This window comes from Xyrauchen texanus, chromosome 28 (assembly GCF_025860055.1).
Source record: "Xyrauchen texanus isolate HMW12.3.18 chromosome 28, RBS_HiC_50CHRs, whole genome shotgun sequence".
Taxonomy (NCBI): Eukaryota; Metazoa; Chordata; class Actinopteri; order Cypriniformes; family Catostomidae; genus Xyrauchen; species Xyrauchen texanus.
This window is the reverse complement of record NC_068303.1, coordinates 19,711,004-19,733,198: the sequence shown is the minus strand read 5'-3', so window position 1 is coordinate 19,733,198 and position 22,195 is coordinate 19,711,004. Positions and strand designations below refer to the sequence as shown.

General features: G+C 38.7%; 1 protein-coding gene across 2 annotated transcripts in view; it reads right to left on the bottom strand.

Moving 5' to 3' along the window:
* The window catches only part of mthfd1l (methylenetetrahydrofolate dehydrogenase (NADP+ dependent) 1 like), a 64,922-nt gene that overhangs the window by 26,392 nt on the left and 16,335 nt on the right, over positions 1–22,195 (bottom strand). The window contains exons 15-20 of one of the 2 annotated variants that reach the window (XM_052095945.1): positions 19,321–19,395; positions 18,614–18,716; positions 16,260–16,336; positions 11,761–11,901; positions 9,356–9,424; positions 5,758–5,869 (exon numbers count right to left, since the gene is read on the bottom strand). In XM_052095945.1, the coding sequence (XP_051951905.1) occupies positions 5,758–5,869; positions 9,356–9,424; positions 11,761–11,901; positions 16,260–16,336; positions 18,614–18,716; positions 19,321–19,395 (577 nt within the window). Of the gene's footprint in view, positions 1–5,757; positions 5,870–9,355; positions 9,425–11,760; positions 11,902–16,259; positions 16,337–16,431; positions 16,596–18,613; positions 18,717–19,320; positions 19,396–22,195 lie in introns of those variants that run through there. The other variant, XM_052095946.1, reaches the window with a different exon arrangement.

Sequence of the window (22,195 nt, the reverse complement as noted above, 5' to 3'; positions counted from 1 at the left end):
AGAGAGAGAGAGAGAGAGAGAAACAAGTGAATGAAGGAAAGAAAGACAGAGACTAGAAAAATAAATGAAGGAAGAAAAAGAGAAAGATAGAATGGAATTAAGGAAGTAAATTGTGAAAAAATAAATGAAGGAAAGACAGAGACTAGAAAAAGAAATGAAAGAAAAACAAAGAGAAAGACAGAAAGGAATTAAGGAAGGAAGAAAGGGAAAAAGGAAGGGAAAGAGAAAGGAAAACAAAATGAAGGATTGAAGGAAGGAAAAGAAAAACAAAGGAGAGAAGGAATGAAACAAAAAGTGAAAACAAAAATTAAGAAAACAAATGAAGAACAAAAGGAGGTAGAAAGGACACAAGAAAGGAAGGAAAACAAAAAGAAAAACAAATGAAGGATTGAAACAAGGAAGGACAAGAGAAAGGAAAACAAATGAAGGAAACAAAAGAAAAAAGGGTGAAAGGAAAAGAAAGAAAAACAAATGAAGGATGGAAAGGAGGGAGGAATGACAAGAGAAAGGAGAACAATTGAAGGAAGGAAAGAAAAGAGAACGGAAAAGAGACAGAAAGTGTTATATATACACAGTACAGTGAAACATAGGACAAAACTATCCATCCTATAAACATATAAATCACTAAATCAGAGTGTTATCTTGAAGGGAGTGCTCATGGCCTCGGGACGACCATGTGTGCCTAACAAATTAAACCACCCCAATGGAGTTCTCTTTCGATTTCGGTCACTTACATCGCGTCGCTGACGCTTATGGGAAAAACTCCTTTTCTCCAATTTCTGTACTCCTATTGGATCACGGCAATTCAGATGCAACTGAATTGAGGCAATGGAGTTCGCGCCTGCTAAGCTTTCTTTCGGCGCTCAGATTTCTATACAAGCGGGTGGCATAATGCCATCAGTCAAAATGTTGACACAAAAGCAGATCTAGCAGATTTGTCTCAATAGAGCTGAAAGATGCCTATTTTCATATCCCGATCAGACCAGTTTTTTGTCTGTTTCGGAGGTCGCTCGAAAGGCATGCCAGTCTCAAAACAGAAACTGTTACAATGGATTGTTGACGCTATAACACTGATGTACAAATCTCAGGAAACCCAATGCCCTATTGGCATGAATGCCCACTCAACGAGAGGTATGGCCACCTCTTGGGTGTGGGGAAAATTATGTTTCCATACAAGAAATCTGCCTGGCGGTGGGTTGGGCTTCACCCAGCACATATGCACAATTTTACAACCTTGACGTGAATTCAGTGGCTTTACAGATATTGTCTGTGCAGCAGCATTAATTCATTGTTTTCTAAGGTCCGCTTCGAGAACTCAATGAATTCACTTCGCTCCCGGACTGCACGACCCTGTGCTCTCCTAGGTCCGCTTAGCATTTTCTATTCAACAATGCAATCCCCTGCCCTTCATGTTAAGCGCCATCATACTTTGTTTATACTGCCTAATTACACTACATGCAATATCTCTCAGCTGTGCTTTAGACATTCGAATGTAAAGCGGTGCCACACTCGGGCCATACCGCTTTAATACATATTTACTGTGTTTCCCACACAAATACATTAATATACATGTGTCTCAGTCGTGCCTTCGCGCATATCTATCTTTTAACCAGAGAAGGAGTGTCTGTGTTTCCCTTAGTGGAACTCCGCTGTTTCACTACCAGACTGTGCACCAGGCTGTGTTCTTCTAGGTCTGCTTGGAGCCCTCTTAAAAGGCAAAGCATCCCGCTACTGAGCGATGCGACTGTTTTTCCCTTAAGTGTCAGCAACGCGATGTCTCGTTCCCTACATCTAAGGGAACAGAGATTACATACGTAACCGAGATGTTTTAGAGGCTGGAAACTCCATCTAACAGGGCTGGATTAAGACTCCTTAGTGCTCCTGGGCTTGAACACATATTGCCAACCACTGACCTGTACAGTGTCCTATGAGAAAGGTTTTCTACCTGCAGAGGGTGCTTGATGGCTCAGAAAACCAAATCCTCAATTATGCATTTAAATCTCAGAACGTTTTATACATTATTGGAGAAATTTTTACACTGGATTGTAATTTTTATCAAAACTGATAATTGCAAAGATTCGTACCGTCAATGGTAATCCACTTCAGCAGTATCTATAAAATAATGTTTTTAAATGTTATCCATTTATACTAAAGACTGTGATTGGTGCTGAAAGAAAAGTGACAGGTACCATGTCAAGGAGCCGTCGACCTGCGGATTTGGTAGCAGTCTGAACTTCTGGACAATAATTTACACCTGATTAAATCTAATGATAAACTTTAATAACCATTTAAATAAAAACTGACCCAAGACAATAAAAAAAAAAAAGTCTGCTGTATGGTGCCCCTGGGCATGTACCCAAATGCCCATATGGTTAATCTTGCCCTGATTTACATGAGTCTATATCACCAGGCCTCAAGTCATCCACACAAACAGCGAAATCGTCACAGCTGTGCAGAGAGGAATGTGAGGCGGGGAGTATGTTATTGGCTTTCAAGAATTCGGATTTCAGAAAATATGCAATTATGAGACCATCTATCAGTCTGAAGCTCGAGAGCAATCAGTTACAATCAAGCCAGTTACTATCATGCCATTCTGGTATTACTGAACACTTCGGTGGCTTTCCTGTGAAGCGGATCTCTTGTGTATAATCAGCTGATAGGCAAAGTTCTCCCTCTCACCCAATGACACCCTCAAATCAACACTACATACCATACATGCCTTGGCATCTGGTAATGCATATGCACATCCCCCTCCTTCACTGACAAATTTTTTTTTGCATAGGCTCAGAAAAAATATTTACTTAACACAAAAAAAGAACTCCTGAACAGTGTACTGGTTGTTCTTTTCCATGCATTTATAAATTAACAGGGACTGAAAAAAAGCACCATAAAATAATGTGAATGATTCATACACAAATCAGACTCCAGTCAAAGCGATTTTCAGCTCACTAGAGGGGAAGATTATCAGTTAATAACGATTTAAGCATTGCTATTATAGGACTTAAGAACAGAAGAAGTGGAAGAAGTGGTCCATATGACTTATGCACAACATTTATGATATATTTTTATAATTTGTGGTGCTTTTTCTTGCTTTTTTTAAATTAAAAGGGTAATTGCCCGTTCATTGTGATTGCACAAAAAAAAAAAAAAAAAAAAAAAGTTTTTTTGTGCTCATTTTGTATTCCATAAAAGAAAAAAGATCATATGGGTTTGGAATGACAAAGAGTAAATGATAACCATGTTCATTTTTGGGTGAACTATACTATAAAATAGCAATTCAACCACCCTACTGCAGGTCTTTGCTGCTTGTTTTTTGCAATACATTATATTAAACAATTCATTTTTTTTATCATCCTCTAGCACTGTTCTCTTTCAGAATATAACAATGTCAGAATATAAAGAATGTCAACATTTCAAAGCTGTAACTCAACATAGTCCTTGGCCTGTTTTCACATATCATATTTTCCCTGGGCTTATCCTTAAATGATGGGTAAAGCTTACTCTGCTGTTAGCATGAACCACAGGGCTTCACCATTCCCAGCATTCTTTTAGTGTCTGGGGCATGTTGTTGAGCATCGAGGACAGAAGGGAGGGACAGAGTAAAAAGGATAGAGAGAAGGAATGAAAGAAATGCAGAGATTGTGAGTGTGTATACATGTACACAGTTTTAGTTTGGGGACAAAAGTGAGCTAAATCTGACAAGACCTCTCCTTTGGGGACATTCAGGGACATCCTCAATTGGAAAATGTATTCATAAATGAAGCAAATAAAATTATTTTATTTAAAAAAAAAAATAAGCATATGGCAAGTCTATAGAAATGTGTTGGTTTACATACCGTAAAGCTAATTACGGTACTACAGTATACAAAGTATGTGTCTATAACAGATCCTCACTATTATAGCTTCAAACGTCTATGTGTGCATCTGTGTTTTGTGTGAATGTATGCTCAGGTGTGCTGACAATGAGAATTAGTTGGATTGAGCTTTACAAAACATTCCTTTGGGTTTTAAGATGAAGTATCCGGTTCTCTGCGTGGCTTTATCCAAGCTGTAAAGGTTTCCTAAAGCTCTCAAGCAGTGGCTAAGCATGTGCAACCACTCTGACACATGAGCAGGAGTCCAGTTTGAACTAGAAAACAACTGCTACTGTTGTTGGTTTAACTTACCCCCACATAGCCTTCTCAAAGGCCTGTTGCAAAAGCTAGTGGAGCTAACTCAGAGTAAGTTTCGGGTTGACAAAACCAGATAGAGCCAAACCGGTTTAAATCGGGTTCAGCGATCTCAAGACACTTGCTATAAACATTCTCTGTCAAAACGTATAGTTAACCTCAGTTCATGATTAAATCATGAAGATGAAGATCATGCACATGAATGTGATATTTGCCTTTAACAGCCAATGCATGAAGCAGGGATAGAGTCTGCATGCTTTACTTAAAGTGAGAAATTCAGCGTGATTTACGTCTCTGCTAAAGATGAAGAGATCATTATGAAAATATAAAGAATTTAATAAAGCATAAAAATATATCAAGTATGAATATATATATATATATATATATATATATATATAAAATGTCAAATCTTTTATATTCGTTTTAATTAAAAGCCTAAAATAATTAAATTGAGTGCAAGACATGTCACTTTGTATGATAGTCTACAATATAAAGGTGATATATGTAAGATTGACAACAAGCGTTTGAAATGGGTACTGCAGTCCAAATTCTAAATATTGTCTGTCCCACCCCAGACTCGAAGCTCATGCAGGTTGCCAGAATGTTGACACACAATTTAGCCAACTCAGCATCCGTTTTAAAGGATTTCTGGGCTTCACTATTTCAATATTTATCCTTGTTTTACTACACCTCTGGTCATGGTGGTTTTTAGATGGATGGTGAGGCTTTTTAGGTCGGGTGGAATCTGTTATCTCTGATCAAGTTTGTTTGCGGGCTTCGATGGCTGCAGCACGCAGTGTTGTTTGCCTGCAAACTTGCTCATATCTGGATTTCTCAAAACTGGTGACAGGCCAAAACATAAACAGAAATTCCAGCCCGGAATGGAAACTTCAAAGTAGTATATACCGGCTGTAGCATTGTTATCGGAGAAGCCAGTATTTCAACGTAGCATGTTTCCTAATTCTCTATAATGACCTATTCTGGTCAATTTATGATTTAGTACAGTAAAAGTATTACATATAGCACCTTTAACCAGTATATTTGATCAGGTGGAAAGACTCGCCAAACAATAAATGTGTCTTTAAAGTGTTAGAATAAACTTACGAACACTTCTCCAGCACTTTTTTCCAGGTTTCTTAGCATTACGTACTGCATTAATGTACAGTATGTAAAGATATACAAAGACACTCAATATTCAATTTTTAATGTGCTGCTCAAAAGATACAAGGTTCTCAGATCTTTCAAATAAACCATCTTATATCTTAGCATGTACATCTAATATATTAAATTGTAATATATACACTATGTAAATTAATTAAATCTATACATTTACCTGTGACACGTGCTTTATTTTGGAGCGAGAAATACAGGGGGAGTGACATTGCGTCAAAGATTTCACTTTATACACAACTGATTGGTTCGATTTGCGATCTGTAACCCAGAATAAAACCAGCTCTGGAGCAGGTAAGCTGTGTAACGTCAGTTGCTATATGGCAACGAACACTGAAACCAGCTTTGTGCTAAAGGCCTCAGGTCTAAAAAGCAGATAATGTGGTGTGCAAGTGAATGTGTGTGTGCACATGCTCACCGACATAGCCCTCTTCTCCAACCAGTTTAAGAGCCAGCTTGTCTGCCAAGACAGAGGAGTTTCCATGGGCGATGTTAGCGAAAGGTCCTGCATGCACAAACACTGGAGTTCCCTGGACAAATGAGACAAATAACATAAATAAAACAATTCAAGTCAAAGCTGCATTTCTCAAAATCGTACAGAAGTACTTGACGTGTTCATAACTGACATTTATTTTTATTTACTAATAACAGCACACATATGTTGTGAAAATGTTCTTACAGATCAAGTTACATATACAGTACTGTACAAAAGTTTTAGGCACTTGTGAAAAATTTGGCATAGTGAGGATTTCTTCAAAAATAATGCCATAAATAGTTTTCATTTATCAATTAACATCATACAAAGTCCAGTTAACAAAACAAAAAGCTAATGTGACCACCTTTGTCTTTAAAACATCACCAATTCTCCTAGGTAAACCTGGACACCGTTTTTCTTGGTTGTTGGCAGAGGAGAGGTTTCAAGCTTCTTGGAGAATTTGCCACAGTTCTTCTATCTATTTAGGGGGTCTCATTGTTCAGTTGGGGGTGGGCGGGGCTCTGTGGGGCCATGCCATCTGTTACAGGGCACACTGTTCTTCTATTCTATTTGCAAAAGGAATGTTTGGGAGTCTAAAATGTATATAGCTGAAGATATACATAACCATCTTAAGATAAATGTTTTTGTGAAACACTTTTTGTGGAGACTTTTGCACAGTGCTTTACATATCTGAATAAATATATACATAAATAATCAAACATAGAAATACACATGGTTAGTGAATGAGACCCATTGTAGCTCAAGATTACATGGAAACAACATTAACAATGACAACTCATAGGGTTTATGTGGTCTATTTTCACATTTCTATATTTTGCATAACAACTGTGGTTGAGCTCGCATCTATTGGTGCCATTTTACAGTATTCTTCAACTACAATAAACTTTTCCAAAAGTCTAGAACATGCATTGCATCATCAAAAGCCAGAAGGCATCTGAAGCTCAGTGAAAATGTGGGGTTTGAACCGCTGACCCTGTGGCTCCTCTGTAAACTTCCCAAACACTGAAAGGCCAAACAGCACTCACTGACAGCTGAAGGCACAGGAAGATGGAAAAGGGAGGACACACAAAACAAAGAATGGGGTGATGAAGCCACTTGAATTGAGGAAAAGGAAGTAAACTTTGTTGTGCCCTCCATCAATGGAGAAAGAGACAACCTTCCTTTAATTACCCAAACATTTATCACTGCATCCCAGCATCCTCCTTTCACTGCTTTTGCATGCCCTGATACTATTTTAACTTACCTTTTGGAAGATACTGTTTGTAGATGTTCAATTTGAGGTAAGGCTGCAATTGATATGATTAAGTTGGATTGATCAAATTGATTCTAAAAGTTCAGTTCAACAAATTGGTTAAAAACCCCATTATAAGATTTATTTGATTTATTATTAAAAAAGGCATTCCAAAAACGAACATGACACAATACATTTTTTGTTACACAGTTAAATTATCAAATATGTTTCATTTATGATTGATCAATTAACATTCAGCATTTATTTATTTATTTATTTGCACAAATTCAATGTGTTCCATTTCTTGTGTGCACTTTAACTGGTTTTGTGTTTTGAACATTTTTACTTTGTTTGGTCAAAATTGAAGTATATTATATGTGTGTTTCAATGTTAAGGTTTTGACCCACATTTCAGTCTTGCACCTACAGTACCATCATACAAACATGATGAAAAATTGCCTTCTACCTTTAGATACATGCATTTTTAGATATTGAAGCATTGGATCAGCTCAATCAGAATGCATAATATTCGTTTATTATATTCAAACTATGATCTATCTAGTTCACAAACTGGGTCTGGAGGCAGCATTTTAAAAGGCATATACACTGCCAACTCAAAGGCTGTTCCAAAAGGTAGGTAATTAATTATGTTGCCTGCTAAGATACCTAATTTTGGTCAAATTCTAAAGGTAGCATCCTATGTATTATATCCTTTCCTGGGTAGGCAATTCCAGAATACATCCCGATGATCTTCTGTGCACTGCGCATGAGGAGCGCTATTTGAATGATGCTCAGAGTTGCCGTCTATGTAGAGCGTTCCAAATCAGTCTCTTACGAGGCTCAATTTCAGTTAGGATGCTGCCTTAGAAGACGGCTGTATATGTAGGCAGGAGCCATTTCACCAGGTTTTGGAACATACCCACTATCACGGTTTACAGATCCAAGACATAATCAATCAATTCTGATACATTTCAACCATTATTTTGATTGAGTTTAATCTGCAAAACCTAATCAACAAATTTACTAAAATTAATTTAATCACAAAATGGACACCACCAATGGATTGTCAAAATGAAATAATGAGGGATGGTCTTTGCGTGTGTGCAAGATACATTGAAAGAGTGTGCATGATTTTCCAGAGAACTGTCATTTGGAAAAGTTGTACAGAAAAAAAAAAAATGCAAAGGGATAGGACTGGACACCTTTGCCCTACGAGAGTGGAAAAGAGAAGAAATATGGCATGCCAAAGCCAGAAAAGTTGGAAAACAGGAAAAACCAAGTGAGAGAATAGTAGGGGATAACAGAGGGTGGTTACCATGGTAGGAAATACATATGTGGCTATTTCTATTTTTCCACAGTGGCCTGTACTTTGTCTTAACTAGCAGCTAGCATGGCGTGCAACCTGTCATGGATTGGCCTTTCAGATGCTGTTGTTTAGTAAAAATGATGCACTCTAGTTCAGGAAACACATTTGATTACTGAGGTAAAGATGAAAGTAAAGCTTCACAAATGCTAATCATGTCATGGGCATTTACAGTAAACTGGCCCTTATATCAGCAACTTATACACACACAAAAATCAGCTAACCTCCCTCCATTTGAATCAAATATTCCCAAAACAATTCTCACTCATTCTCAGTCACACATATTTTGTCAATTGTCCAGCAAACAGACTTAGGCCCATCTGTGATCACATACAAGTCCTCTCATTCAGTTGTTCTCACATACATCCCAATCCCAGCAGGGATAATATAGCCCCGAGCAAAAGCATATTCCCACAACCCTCTGCTGCCTGTTCTGTCCTGATACGATTCCTCCACACAAGAGAAACAGGAAACCAGGCAGGAAAAGTTTTACAAAGCAACTCTGTTTCCCCCTCTCTCAAAACATGCAACTCCTATGCATCTCACACACATACACCCCTACACACCAAACAGCAATCACAAGTCATTAGCGTGTTTAAAAGATGAAAGGCATTCCAACAATCAGGCTTTTCACCACTGTCTATTTCTCATTTCCAGTTCTTCTCGTGGTGCTCTGGGTGTGATAGAGAGTGAGAGACACACTCCCACTGAGACAAAACCAAAACCAGATGTGCATATGTTGAAGTGTCTTTTCTGTGTTTCATGCTTCTCTAATATCCCATCACGTCACCAACACTCAGAGTATCAAGTTTGGGATTTTCCATCAAGAAAGGACAGTTATAATACGTCCAAGAAAAATAGCACACAAACGGGCGTCTGTGTAAAAGATACAGAACTTGAGGTACAGGATCAGGGAAGTGGTCTTACCTCCAGTGTCTGCATCAGCGTTGGTTTGACTGCATCTTTCATGAGGACCGCCAAAGCCCCAGTTACACCCTGAGAGAAGGAAACAGCAAAGAAATGTCAAAATATGTCAGTTAAAGCAGGCATCAAATGTCTTCATGGTAGTTAATGGTCACTCCATTGACAGATTTATCTATAGCACATGCACGCGCACACACACACGCACGCACACGCACACACACACACTTAAATGGACACATGCCATTTATAGTTACTATAGACAACCCTTAACAAACAGCACAACACTTAAAAATATTTAGCATTTTTAGAATTAAAGCTGAAGTGTATAACTTCTGCAGCAAAAGTGTAACGAAACGCAATTGTAAAGTCCTGCCCCGAGCTCAAACGAACAGAGCAATGTTTTGATCTTGATAAAGAAGAGACACATCCAAACACTTAGTCAGATGCACGATCAAAAATGGGCAAAATTCATTAAATAAGAACGGCACACTGCAATAAATGCTCCCATGTTAGTTAATATAATAAAAAAAGACAATGTTTCGACCACTTGGGTCTTTGTCAGCCAGTGAAAAACATCAGATTTTGTGGGTCTATTTAAACACTCACACCTGACAGTGGGTGAGGGCAGCAAACAATTATCCAATGAGGACATGCAAACAGTCAATTATCACCCTACTTGTTTAAAGAGAATTCTTTCTATTATTCAGTTCAATAGGATATGTCAAATTTGTAGTTCTGAAGAAACAAAATAAATGTAATGATTTGACCTATAGGTTTCAGGAAACCAAAACATAGCTGGATTGAAAAGGCTTCTGCCCTTTTTGAAAATACAGATCAAAATGAATGCCTCAACAAACAATCGCTTGTCCTGTATAATTAAATATTCTCCTTTAGGTAAAGAATTTTAACAAATTGTATGAAAACACTGGCATATTCTCATCTCTGATCCTTGAACGATTGTTTCTGTAAGGATCCTCCACGAATAGTATACAAGCGTGCGTCCAATATACAACATTTTGTTGTTAGGGCTGATACACAGGGATTGAACAGATGAAGATATCTAGAAGAGGTGGTGATGTCAACAAACTCCTCTTAAAGAGAGGGGTGTTTTATAATATATATACACATATACAACATTTCTTTTTTCTTTTTGTTACAGACCCACAGGTGGTATTCATTAAGAATGAATTGCGCCCGGTAAAAGCAGCGCTTATTTGCAGACACTGTGTGCTCTGGTTTGGCACCTAATGCACTAATAGGATTATGCAGATCGGACAATGGTGTGAATGCACCCACAAAATTTGTGCTGAGTGCATTTTGCGTGGTGCGGGCCTGTTCGGAGCGCTATAGTGTGGAGACTGCAGCAGACCACCACCATCTGACACACTGTGCCAGGACTTTACAGCGTCACTTCACTACTGAGATTCAAACACCTGAAGCATCTCCTTAAGCCGAAAGTGTGATTAACTACACCGTATGTCTGTATATGTTCCAGGTTATAATGCTCTTCTCATTCATTTGATCCTTATTTGATACATGCTTAAACTAGGTAGCAGGTGGTTGGTGAATAAGATGCAGATTTTTGTGCTTATTTTTGTCTCTGCATACAGTTTTAAAGTGATAGTTCACATAAGAATACTGTAAAAATGCTAATTTACTCTCCCTCATACCATCCCAGATGTGTATGACTTTTTTTCTTCAGCTGAACACAAATGAAGATTTTTAGAAGAAGCTCCAAATATCACTAGGCAGCATAAAAGTAATCTATAAGACTCCAGTGGTTAAATCCATGTCTTCAGAAGCGATATGATAAGGGTGGGTGAGAAACGGGTCAATATAAAAGCCTTTTTTTACTATAAATCTCTACTTTACATTAAAAAAGTGAAAGTGGAGATTTATGTAATAAAGAACGAAAAAAAAAATTTGATTTGTTTCTCACCCAAAGTGACTGCATCGCTTCAGAAGACATACTGTAGATTTAACCACTGGATTATTATGGATTACTTTTATGCTGACCTTGTGATTTTTTTTTCTGGTCACCAGTTACTTGCATTGTATGGACCTTCAGAACTGAAATATTCTTCTAAAAATCTTCATTTGTATTCTGCAGAAGAATGTCAAATACATCTGGGAGGGAGAGTAAATGATGAGAGAATTGTCATTTTTGAGCGAACTATCCCTTTAAGCTGAAATAAGGGTTTTTAAAGCTGCTTAAAAACTAAAACCAAAAATACTTTTCTAAATAAGGATATCTGAATGTCTCCAAAGGAAGGTTTTGCCATATATAGCTTACTTTTTAGGGGACAATTTGTCCTTGAACTAGAGCTAAAATGTACACACACACACACACACACACACACACACACACACACACACACACACACACACACACAAACAAACACACCCACCAAGTCATCTGCCGTGACCGGCTGGCCGTTTCTGCTGCTGCCCACGACCATATGCCCAAGTCTGGCCCTCATGTCAGCCAGTCCATCTGTGAGCGCGAGGATGGCCATGATCTCACTGGCCACCGCTATATCAAATTGCGTCTGTAAAAATAAGAGAGAAGATATTACATACTGACCAGAACACAAATATAACAGTGATGAAATGAGTCGTCAAGACGCAATGAAGAGATTTGTCACAGAGACCACATCCACACGTCCCTATTCTCCAACACACTCTCCAAACATCAGCCAACTCTGGTTCTTCATCATATACAGTAAACTGTTCCCACATGTGTCCATGACAACTCCAGCTGTCCTGGGTTAACGCTCAGCTAATAAATACTCCTCTAATAAAACAGCTGGGAGCAGAGGAGTGGTGGCCAGATGCCCAATCAGGAGAGATTGTAGTAGTAACACACATCATTTATGTCATCATTACTTGCCATTTAGCTGCATTTACAGCATCCTAATTGCCGAGATGATCTACCTTGAGTGACTGTTTGCAAAGCATGAAGGTTATTATTATATAGTTTCAAGTTTTTTTTGACAAGTTATAGATAGTTTAAGCACTTAAAATTATTTAAATGGAGAGTTTGAATCACACATACATTTGGATTGCTTAATTCACTTAAAATGAAAGGTGAAGTGTGTGATTTATGTGCCTCTAGCAAAACTAAACAAAAACTGCAAAAACAGATTTCCCAAACACTCCCACCTTCTGCCATTGGTCGCACGACCAGGCATTGGTTGGGTCACTGTTGTTGAGCTGGTCGGGATGCTCAAACAAACCGAAAAATATTTTTATAGCACCAAAGAGCCACAGTTTTTACACTTTCCTACAAATTGTTTACTTATAGCTGTGCAGGCATATTAAGCAAGGATATAAGAAAGGATTTTAACATCGAAAAAATTACACACTTTACCTTTAAGAAAAAAGGTGAGATAATATTTTGGCAATGTCAAACACAAACTCTTAACCTCTGTCCAAAACACACATAGCATAATGTATATCCTGAAAACAAAAGCTGTGGGCTGTGGCGCACATTTTAGTGGTTTTGGTACAGTGGGAGAGAGGGGGATGAATGTAAGCACTTTTACTTAGACTGTTTCCTATTGAGGTGCATGCTGTTATCTGCCTGATTCGGTTTAGGAGTCATTATTTCTGACAGCCACTGACATACCACAGACTTAAAAGATTCCAGTTAAAGGGAAATATTCAAACAAGTGAAAGAGGGAATAAGAATCATTACTAAATATCACGTTTAATTATATTGTTATTCCACTTACAGTGAGGAAAATAAGTATTTGAACACCCTGCTATTTTGCAAGTTCTCCCACTTAGAAAACATGGAGGGGTCTAAAATTGTCATCGTAGGTGCATGTCCACTGTGAGAGACATAATCTAAAAAAAAAAATCCAGAAATCACAATGTATGATTTTTTAACTATTTATTTGTATGATACAGCTGCAAATAAGTATTTGAACACCTGTCTATCAGCTAGAATTCTGACCCTCAAAGACCTGTTAGTCTGCCTTTAAAATGTCCACCTCCACTCCATTTATTATCCTAAATTAGATGCACCTATTTGAGGTCATTAGGTGCATAAAGACACCTGTCCACCCCATACAATCAGTAAGAATCCAACTACTAACATGACCAAGACCAAAGAGCTGTCCATAGACACTAGAGACAAAATTGTACACCTCCACAAGGCTGGAAAGGGCTACGGGGAAATTGCCAAGCAGCTTGGTGAAAAAAGGTCCACTGTTGGAGCAATCATTAGAAAATGGAAGAAGCTAAACATGACTGTCAATCTCCCTCGGACTGGGGCTCCATGCAAGATCTCACCTCGTGTGGTCTCAATGATCCTAAGAAAGGTGAGAAATCAGCCCAGAACTACACGGGAGGAGCTGGTCAATGACCTGAAAAGAGCTGGGACCACCGTTTCCAAGGTTACTGTTGGTAATACACTAAGACGTCATGGTTTGAAATCATGCATGGCACGGAAGGTTCCCCTGCTTAAACCAGCACATGTCAAGGCCCGTATTAAGTTTGCCAATGACCATTTGGATGATCCAGAGGAGTCATGGGAGAAAGTCATGTGGTCAGATGAGACCAAAATAGAACTTTTTGGTCATAATTCCACTAACCGTGTTTGGAGGAAGAAGAATGATGAGTACCATCCCAAGAACACCATCCCTACTGTGAAGCATGGGGGTGGTAGCATCATGCTTTGGGGGTGTTTTTCTGCACATGGGACAGGGCGACTGCACTGTATTAAGGAGAGGATGACTGGGGCCATGTATTGCGAGATTTTGGGGAACAACCTCCTTCCCTCAGTTAGAGCATTGAAGATGGGTCGAGGCTGGGTCTTCCAACATGACAATGACCCGAAGCACACAGCCAGGATAACCAAGGAGTGGCTCTGTAAGAAGCATATCAAGGTTCTGGCGTGGCCTAGCCAGTCTCCAGACCTATACCCAATAGAGAATCTTTGGAGGGAGCTCAAACTCCATGTTTCTCAGCGACAGCCCAGAAACCTGACTGATCTAGAGAAGATCTGTGTGGAGGAGTGGGCCAAAATCCCTCCTGCAGTGTGTGCAAACCTGCTGAAAAACTACAGGAAACGTTTGACCTCTGTAATTGCAAACAAAGGCTACTGTACCAAATATTAACATTGATTTTCTCAGGTGTTCAAATACTTATTTGCAGCTGTATCATACAAATAAATAGTTAAAAAATCATACATTGTGATTTCTGGATTTTTTTTTTAGATTATGTCTCTCACAGTGGACATGCACCTACGATGACAATTTCAGACCCCTCCATGATTTCTAAGTGGGAGAACTTGCAAAATAGCAGGGTGTTCAAATACTTATTTTCCTCACTGTATATGTTAAAGGAATAGTTCACCCAAAAATTATAATTTTGTCATCATTTACTCATCCCCATGTGGTTATAAACCATACTATATAAATTCTAAAGAATGTTAATGCTGCTCTTTTCCGATACAATGAAAGTGAATGGTAACATTGGCTGTCATTCTGCTCTTCTTTCGGTTCCACGAAAGAAAGTCAGTCATACAGGTTTGGGGGTGAGTAAATGATAACAAAATTATTTACATTTTTGGGTAAACTATTTTCATTTTTACAGGCTGGTATATGCCAGCTCAAAATTCTGCGTAAAGACACAATGCCACAAAAGGCAGATTAAATTATGCCTGCTCTTACCCACCTCAATCCCTAGTATCACAGGCAGTTCTGATGCTGCTTTGGTGCAAAAAGCAGCATCAGATTAGCTTTAAACTTTGTTGTCATGATGGAGCATATTATATTTCATAATGTGGTTTCATATTTAAAAGTATAATTTCATATTTGTATTATTTTAGTTCTATATTCATAATTTCAGATTTAAAAAATTAATCTCATAACATTATTTTTTATCTTTGACACGTTACAAGTAGACCTGTCCAGGGTGTCCCCCGCCTTTCGCCCAATGTTAGCTGGGATAGGCTCCAGCCCCCCGCGACCCTGTACACAGGATAAGCGGTTGACGATGGATGGATGGATGGATGGACGTTACAAGTAAAAAGGTGTTGCTTCACAAAAAAAAACTGAACAAAAAATATCACATACCATTACTTAGAAGAGGGTATTTCCATTAAAACTAGCCATCACACAATGTAATTGGATGCATAGATCATTAGATAATCCACACGAAGCACAATGTGCACACAGAGCATAATGTGCTATCTGGCTAAAAACACATTAGCTTTCCTGGATCAGATAACTTAATCAGAAATGATGTAGTACATCGTCCAGCATCATGGAACACTAAAGCAATAATATTATATTATATCCAAAAATGGGCAGAGAGGATCATTCACTCTAATTGCATATGACCACAATAAAATGTGCCAAGTACATGATGCAGACACAATGATGGCTCAAATGACACAGAATGGAACTGAATGAGATCTTGTTAATCATGCCTGAATTCTTTGGAGAGTGAGCATACCTTCAGTCATTGTATTTGCATCCTTAATTCTGTACAATGTGCAATTATGTTTTATTTGTTTGGAGAGGCTTTTGGACACCAGGATAAATCATTTTATAATGCTATAACTTTTGATTGCATTGTCGTATCAACAAATTTGTTTACTCAGTTACAGGTGACATGTTTGGGAGCTACCTTATTTACACCCTGAAATGTCAAATTAGAAAAATAAGAAAAAAAGTACATTTTTGGCTAAAGAGTTTTTTGTTTGCCCCAATCAATATTAGAGTCTCAGAATTTATCAATGATACCAAACAATTGACCCTCTTTTTTTTGTTTTGTTTTTTTGTAGAGTTATAACAAAATGTAATTGTGGGCACGCCACTGAAACAAGAAATCTTAAAAAAAAAAAAAAAACACCCTCAGAGCTTAAAGGGTTAAACTAGAAGTATAAAGCACATACCTGGCGAGCATTGCCTTTTTCAGTGTTGGCCTGGCCGATGGTAATCTTGCGCAGAAATCGGTCATTGGTATCAACAACTATTGAGAAATAAGAAAACACAATCATTACGATTGAAATGAGTATCAAAAGGAAATTTTTGCAACACTTTGAGGCAAATCATTTATAACTTAACCTGGCCACTTATGGTAACTGAAACATTTTAGTTCTTCTTTCTTTAGAGGTTCTCTTGATTAATTAAACATTTTCACCAGGTTGCAATAACATCACATTGGCTGACTTGTGCTGTCTGTTCAAACACAGCAGCAACATATACAGTTGCTGTTTGAATACAAGAGATGGAGGGAAGGAGCTCAGCTGGCTGCCAAATGCTGCAAGCTGGATAGATTCTGCAGATCTTGCCGTCACGGCGGAGGAGATGAATGAGGCAATCTAATGAATCTCACAAAGCGAATGACCTAGAGAGACCCACAGTGCTGTATGCCAAGAGAAACCATAACCTTGCAAGCAGCATGCATTCCTCAAAGACTTCTTGCATTCCTGTTTTTTTGCAGCCAAGTTGAATGTGGGAGGGGGCAGTGTGAGACAAACACACAACTTGCAAAGGGCCAGGAAATTGGAGAAAGAATTCAAATCCACCTGGTGTTTTCTCATGCATACGCAGAACAATTAAGCCTCATTTTAAACATGTAAAATTTACAACAAGGGTCTCCCATTTCCCTCCTGTATATTTGTATCAATGAATCTATCAGCGAGCATAGTGTACACGAGCAACAGTGTAAATGTACATCCAAAATATTTAATCTGGAGAGTGATTCATTAAAAAGGGAATGTATGATGACGTGGCACAAGGATAATTATTCACAGTGATATGTTCCCATAATGGACCAAAGGAAGTCCTAATGGTTTAAACATTACATTTATGAGTGTCACATAGTTGTGAGGATGGTCAGATCTTTCTTGAGGCAGTTCCACACTCCCTTGAAGCAGAAGAGATGTAAAGCTGTTCTTAATCTTCCAAGCTCCTCATCTTAGTGTGCACTTTTGAACCGACAGAGTAAATATTCCATCAGTCATTGTAGAGCTATCTCCCTAATGTTCAATGTTGGCTGAAGGCAGCAGATGTTCCCAGGAGGCCACAAAAGATACAGGAGACACCCATATCCAGCTGAAACTCATCCCGCAGTGTTGGCAGCTCTCAGACGGCACTGTATCATAACAGATCGCAGAAGGTCTACATTTGGCAACCCTTGCAGGTGCGAAGAGTAAATGAGTCAGGGTCATGTTTTGGTCAGGGATATCACACTTACAGATTTTTCACCCCTTTTCTTTTTTTTTTGCACTTTCTTTGCCTTGTTTGACTGTGTAGGCTATATGAAAGCTACATATGCACAATATATCATCCAGTGATAGCTAGAGTTAATAATCTTAGTCCTTTGATAATGATTTGGGTTGAATTGAATGGAAAACTATGCAAGTTGTGCTCTGTGGAGCAATAGACACCATGTCATTCGCCAGACATGTCCGGTGTACAACTCTCTTTAATTTACCCTGCCACAAACACTTTACTAAAGTTGTTTTGAAATATATTAGAAAAGCCAAAGACTACTGTGCAACGAGCAGCCCAATTTTCAACTGATAAAAGGCATTGATCCCAAGCCTAACTATACAGTTTGCCAATGAAGTAGGATGTCCGAATCCTTAGTATTCATAAAGTAGTAAACAAAATTATACCCGGATGACCTACTACATATGGCGAGATTATGTAGTGCGCATTCACTGGAGACTGTACTATCCCATAATGCCTCAGGAGAGAAGACATCATCTTCAAAACACTGGATTACAAAAAGGCGAAGAACCACGAGTTAGCTGGCTCTTTTCAACTGTAAGTGCTATATATAACAAGAAAGTTGTTCCTTGTGGTTAAATTGTGCTTTTTTTTCTAAACCAGAGTAGATTATTTTCATAGTTGTTGTTACTACATTATATACTGTATTTGGGTCATACGACAAAGCCCAGATATGTCCAGAATGTATTCATACTACGCACCTGCATACCTAAAGTGTGTAATTTTTTTACTGGTCTATAAAGTGCATCCTTTATCAAATGCTGCACATACTCTGACAAATCATGATTTCGGATGAAGCACAGGTGTAAAAAGGGCCATAGAGTTGTTTAGTATGCTTAAGCTTCAATATGATGCCCAAGTAGAGTATCTTAAGCATCGTATTAAACCAGAACCACAATTTCCCAACACTATGTGCAATCTAAAGCATCTGTGACCAATCAGGTATAAAGGGCAGGCAAGCCAGTTCTCAAAAGAACAACAGTACTGCAATACAGATTGCACTACCTACCTCTCTGCCATGTGACATTTTCAGGGTCAAGGTCAAGACGGACAAATGAGCTGACCTCTTGTGATGTAAGGTCACTGGGGTCATATTTGGTTATCCCAAGACGCTGAGAACAAAAGTGAGACAATCACAAGTGCACTGATTTTTACACCCCCTAAAAATTGACAAAAACATAAGATAATTCACATCATATTTACTGGGTAAAAAAACACTTTCATAGCTGAAGTACATTTTGGCATTGGCTTGGATAAACAATTCAGGAGATTTTCCCTATATTACAAATATTTAGCAATTTGAGGTCACTGCATGTTCATAAATGCCTTTCAAACTGTAACTAAATTATATCACTCTCTAAATCTTTGGCCATCTCTCCCTATCAACTCCTCAAACTATTCAGCTTTGCCTCTCCAAATGCAACTCAGCCCAAGCTGTCTCTGAGCAAACATAAACAGTTTTTGTGTTTAGAGGATTTCAGCTTATCTGTGTTACCGCAAACATAACATAACACTTGACTGGTTTACGTAAACAGAAAGAGAAAATCTGTAACTTGTGAACATCTGAGACTTGCTGTGAATTACTTGCCTGATAATAAAGAATCTTGTTTCACAATAGCTTCATGAGGACCCCTGTTGGTTACCTGATGTATTGCAACCTTGTTTCTTTGACTATAACTCTAACAGGTGGAGGCAGGGCCAAGTTCACAGACTAACCTGTAGGCGAGCCAGCTGTATAGGAGAAAAGCATCTTACACCATTGACAGATGGCACAAGCCTGTTGTACAGCGCCTAGAAGGTACAACAAAACAAAAACAATGAGAAGTTTTAAAGCATAAGGAAGTGACAAATATGTGTGCAGTGACTATGAAGAAGAATTACTGCGGTAGTTTGGGATGGAGATGCGAGGGACTAAACAACTTCAAATAAACACTCTCTCTCTATTGTTTGCATGAGAGTGATTACCTTCTGGGGATGAATTCATGAATTATTCTTAAGAATAAAATCTTAACTACTATTTCCCTCTTATTTTCTAACTTGGGTGTCGCAAGTAATTGCAAGGAAAAAGAGTACTGTGCAAGTCTTAGGCACATAATATGTTTCACAAAAACATTTATCTTAAGATAGTTATCTTCAGCTTTAATGTGCCAATAGGAAATATAAATTATAGACTCCCAAACACTTTTGTATATAGAATAGATTACAATAGAAGATCAGGGTACTCTGCCAGAGATGTCATGGCCCCCACAAACCCCCCACTAAACATCGTGTCAGTCTGAGATTACATGAAGAGACAGAAGCAAATGAGACAGCCTAAATAGATAGAAGAACAGTGACATATTCTCCAAGAATCTTGAAACATCCTATCTGCCAACAACCAAGAAAAACTGTGTCCAGGAGTACCTAGAAGAATTGGTTCTGTTTTGAAGGCAAAGTTGGTCACACCAAATATTGATTTAGCTTTTCTATGTTTACTGGATTTGCATGACATTAACTGATAAATGAAAACTATTTATGGCATTATTTTTGAAGACATCCACACTATGCAACATTTTTCACCAGTACCTGAAACTTTTGCACAGTACTGTATGATATTATCTTAATATACTGTATATTGCACATTCTTACAAACTCAAATCTTTATTAAGAACTTTATCTATGGTAAAAGACAAGTTTTGTCTCGTTTTGTCCTGTTATGCTGTGTGACATATGATAATGAAAATATCATTATCATTGGCAATTAATTTTCATGGATTTGATGAATGTTCAGGGTTAAAGACAACTTAAAGGTGCACTATTTATTTTTTCCCAATAAAAACAGTTTGCCAAAAGGAATGAATAGTACTTTTGACTTTTAAAATTATGTACACTGAGGTACATTGTCATCATTGGATAAATATTAATATTAGTGACCTAGAAATTAGAAATGTTTGTGGATGTTTATGAATGAATGAACATTTATATAGTCCTTTCTGACACTACACTCAAATCGCTTTACACAGTGAACAGGGGACTCTCCTCAACCACCACCAGTGTGCAGCATCCAACTGGACGATGCAACAGCAGCCATTGTGCGCCAGTACGCTCACCACACACTAGATTTTGGTGGAGAGGAGAGAGTGTGCCCTACAAGGTAAAGACGACCAAAGGTCCTATGGACCCCTGGCTCAATGATACAACTAGGGTCGTCAGGCGTCAGTGTAGACAGGCTGAACGAAAATGGAAGAAGGATAGGCTGCAGGTGTCACTGGAGATGTTTAGAGGCAGTCTTGCCACCTATCAGAATGCAGTGAAGGAAGCTAAAGGACAGTACCTTTCTAATCTCATCAATAGCAACAGCCACCGTCCTGGAATCCTGTTCAGCACTATTAATTCTGTTATAAATCCGGTGTCTGTTGCTTTGAATGATGTATCTGAAAATACATGCAATGCATTTAAACAATACTTTTTGGACAAGGTTTTGTCTGTCAGGCAAACCATCACACAAGCCCCTGCTGTTGCCATGTCCACCCGAGCGGCGCAATGTGTGATGGAGAACTTTGAGGCTGTTTCTCTTGAGAACCTCAAAAAAGCTGTCCATGAGTTGAAGCCTACCACCTGCACTCTAGATGCTGTTCCTGCTAAGATTTTGAAGGAGGTTATTGACATCATAGGTCCCTTCCTCGTCTCCTTCATAAACACCTGTCTTAGTTTGGGCACTGTGCCGGCTGCTCTCAAACACGCCATTGTTAGACCGCTGCTCAAGAAACCCAACCTTGATCCCTCCATAATTTCCAACTTCCGTCCAATATCTCACCTGTCATTTCTGTCCAAGTTGATGGAGAAGCTGGTTTTCTCTCAGCTTCAGTCTCATCTCCAACTGCACGTCATTGGTGATAAATTTCAATCCGGTTTCAGGTCTAGACATAGCACCGAATCGGCACTATTGAGGGTCCATAATGACATTCTTGGAGCACTGGACTGTAAAAGCTCTGTGGTTTTGGTGTTACTGGATCTGACCGCTGCATTTGACACCGTGGATCATGCCATTCTTATCTCCCGTCTTCAACATGTTGTCGGTCTGCAGGGCGCGGTGCTCAATTGGTTCTCTTCTTATCTCACTAACAGAACCTTTTCAGTAATGCTTAATGACTTTTCCTCCTCAGCTGCCCCTCTGTCTTCCGGTGTGCCTCAAGGATCCATTCTCGGTCCGATTCTATTTTCATTGTATATGCTGCCACCTGGTAAACTCATTTCCAATCACAATGTTCATTTCCATTTCTATGCTGACGACCTCCAGATCTACCTACCTGTGATTCTGAGCAATCGTTCTGCACTGGATCCTCTGCATAACTGCCTTCAGGACATCAAACAGTGGCTTTCCCAGAATTTCCTTCATCTGAATGAAGGAAAGACTGAGTACATTCTGTTCAATCCGGACTCATCAAATAGGTCTCTCAGTTTTGGTCCTCTAACACCTCAGTTTGCACCCAATGTGCGTAACCTGGGTGTTATTTTTGACAAAGGTATGCAGTACGATAAACAGATTAGTGCAGTTGTGAAGGTGAGCTTTTACCAGTTGAAGCTCCCGAGTAAGGTCAAAACATTTCTG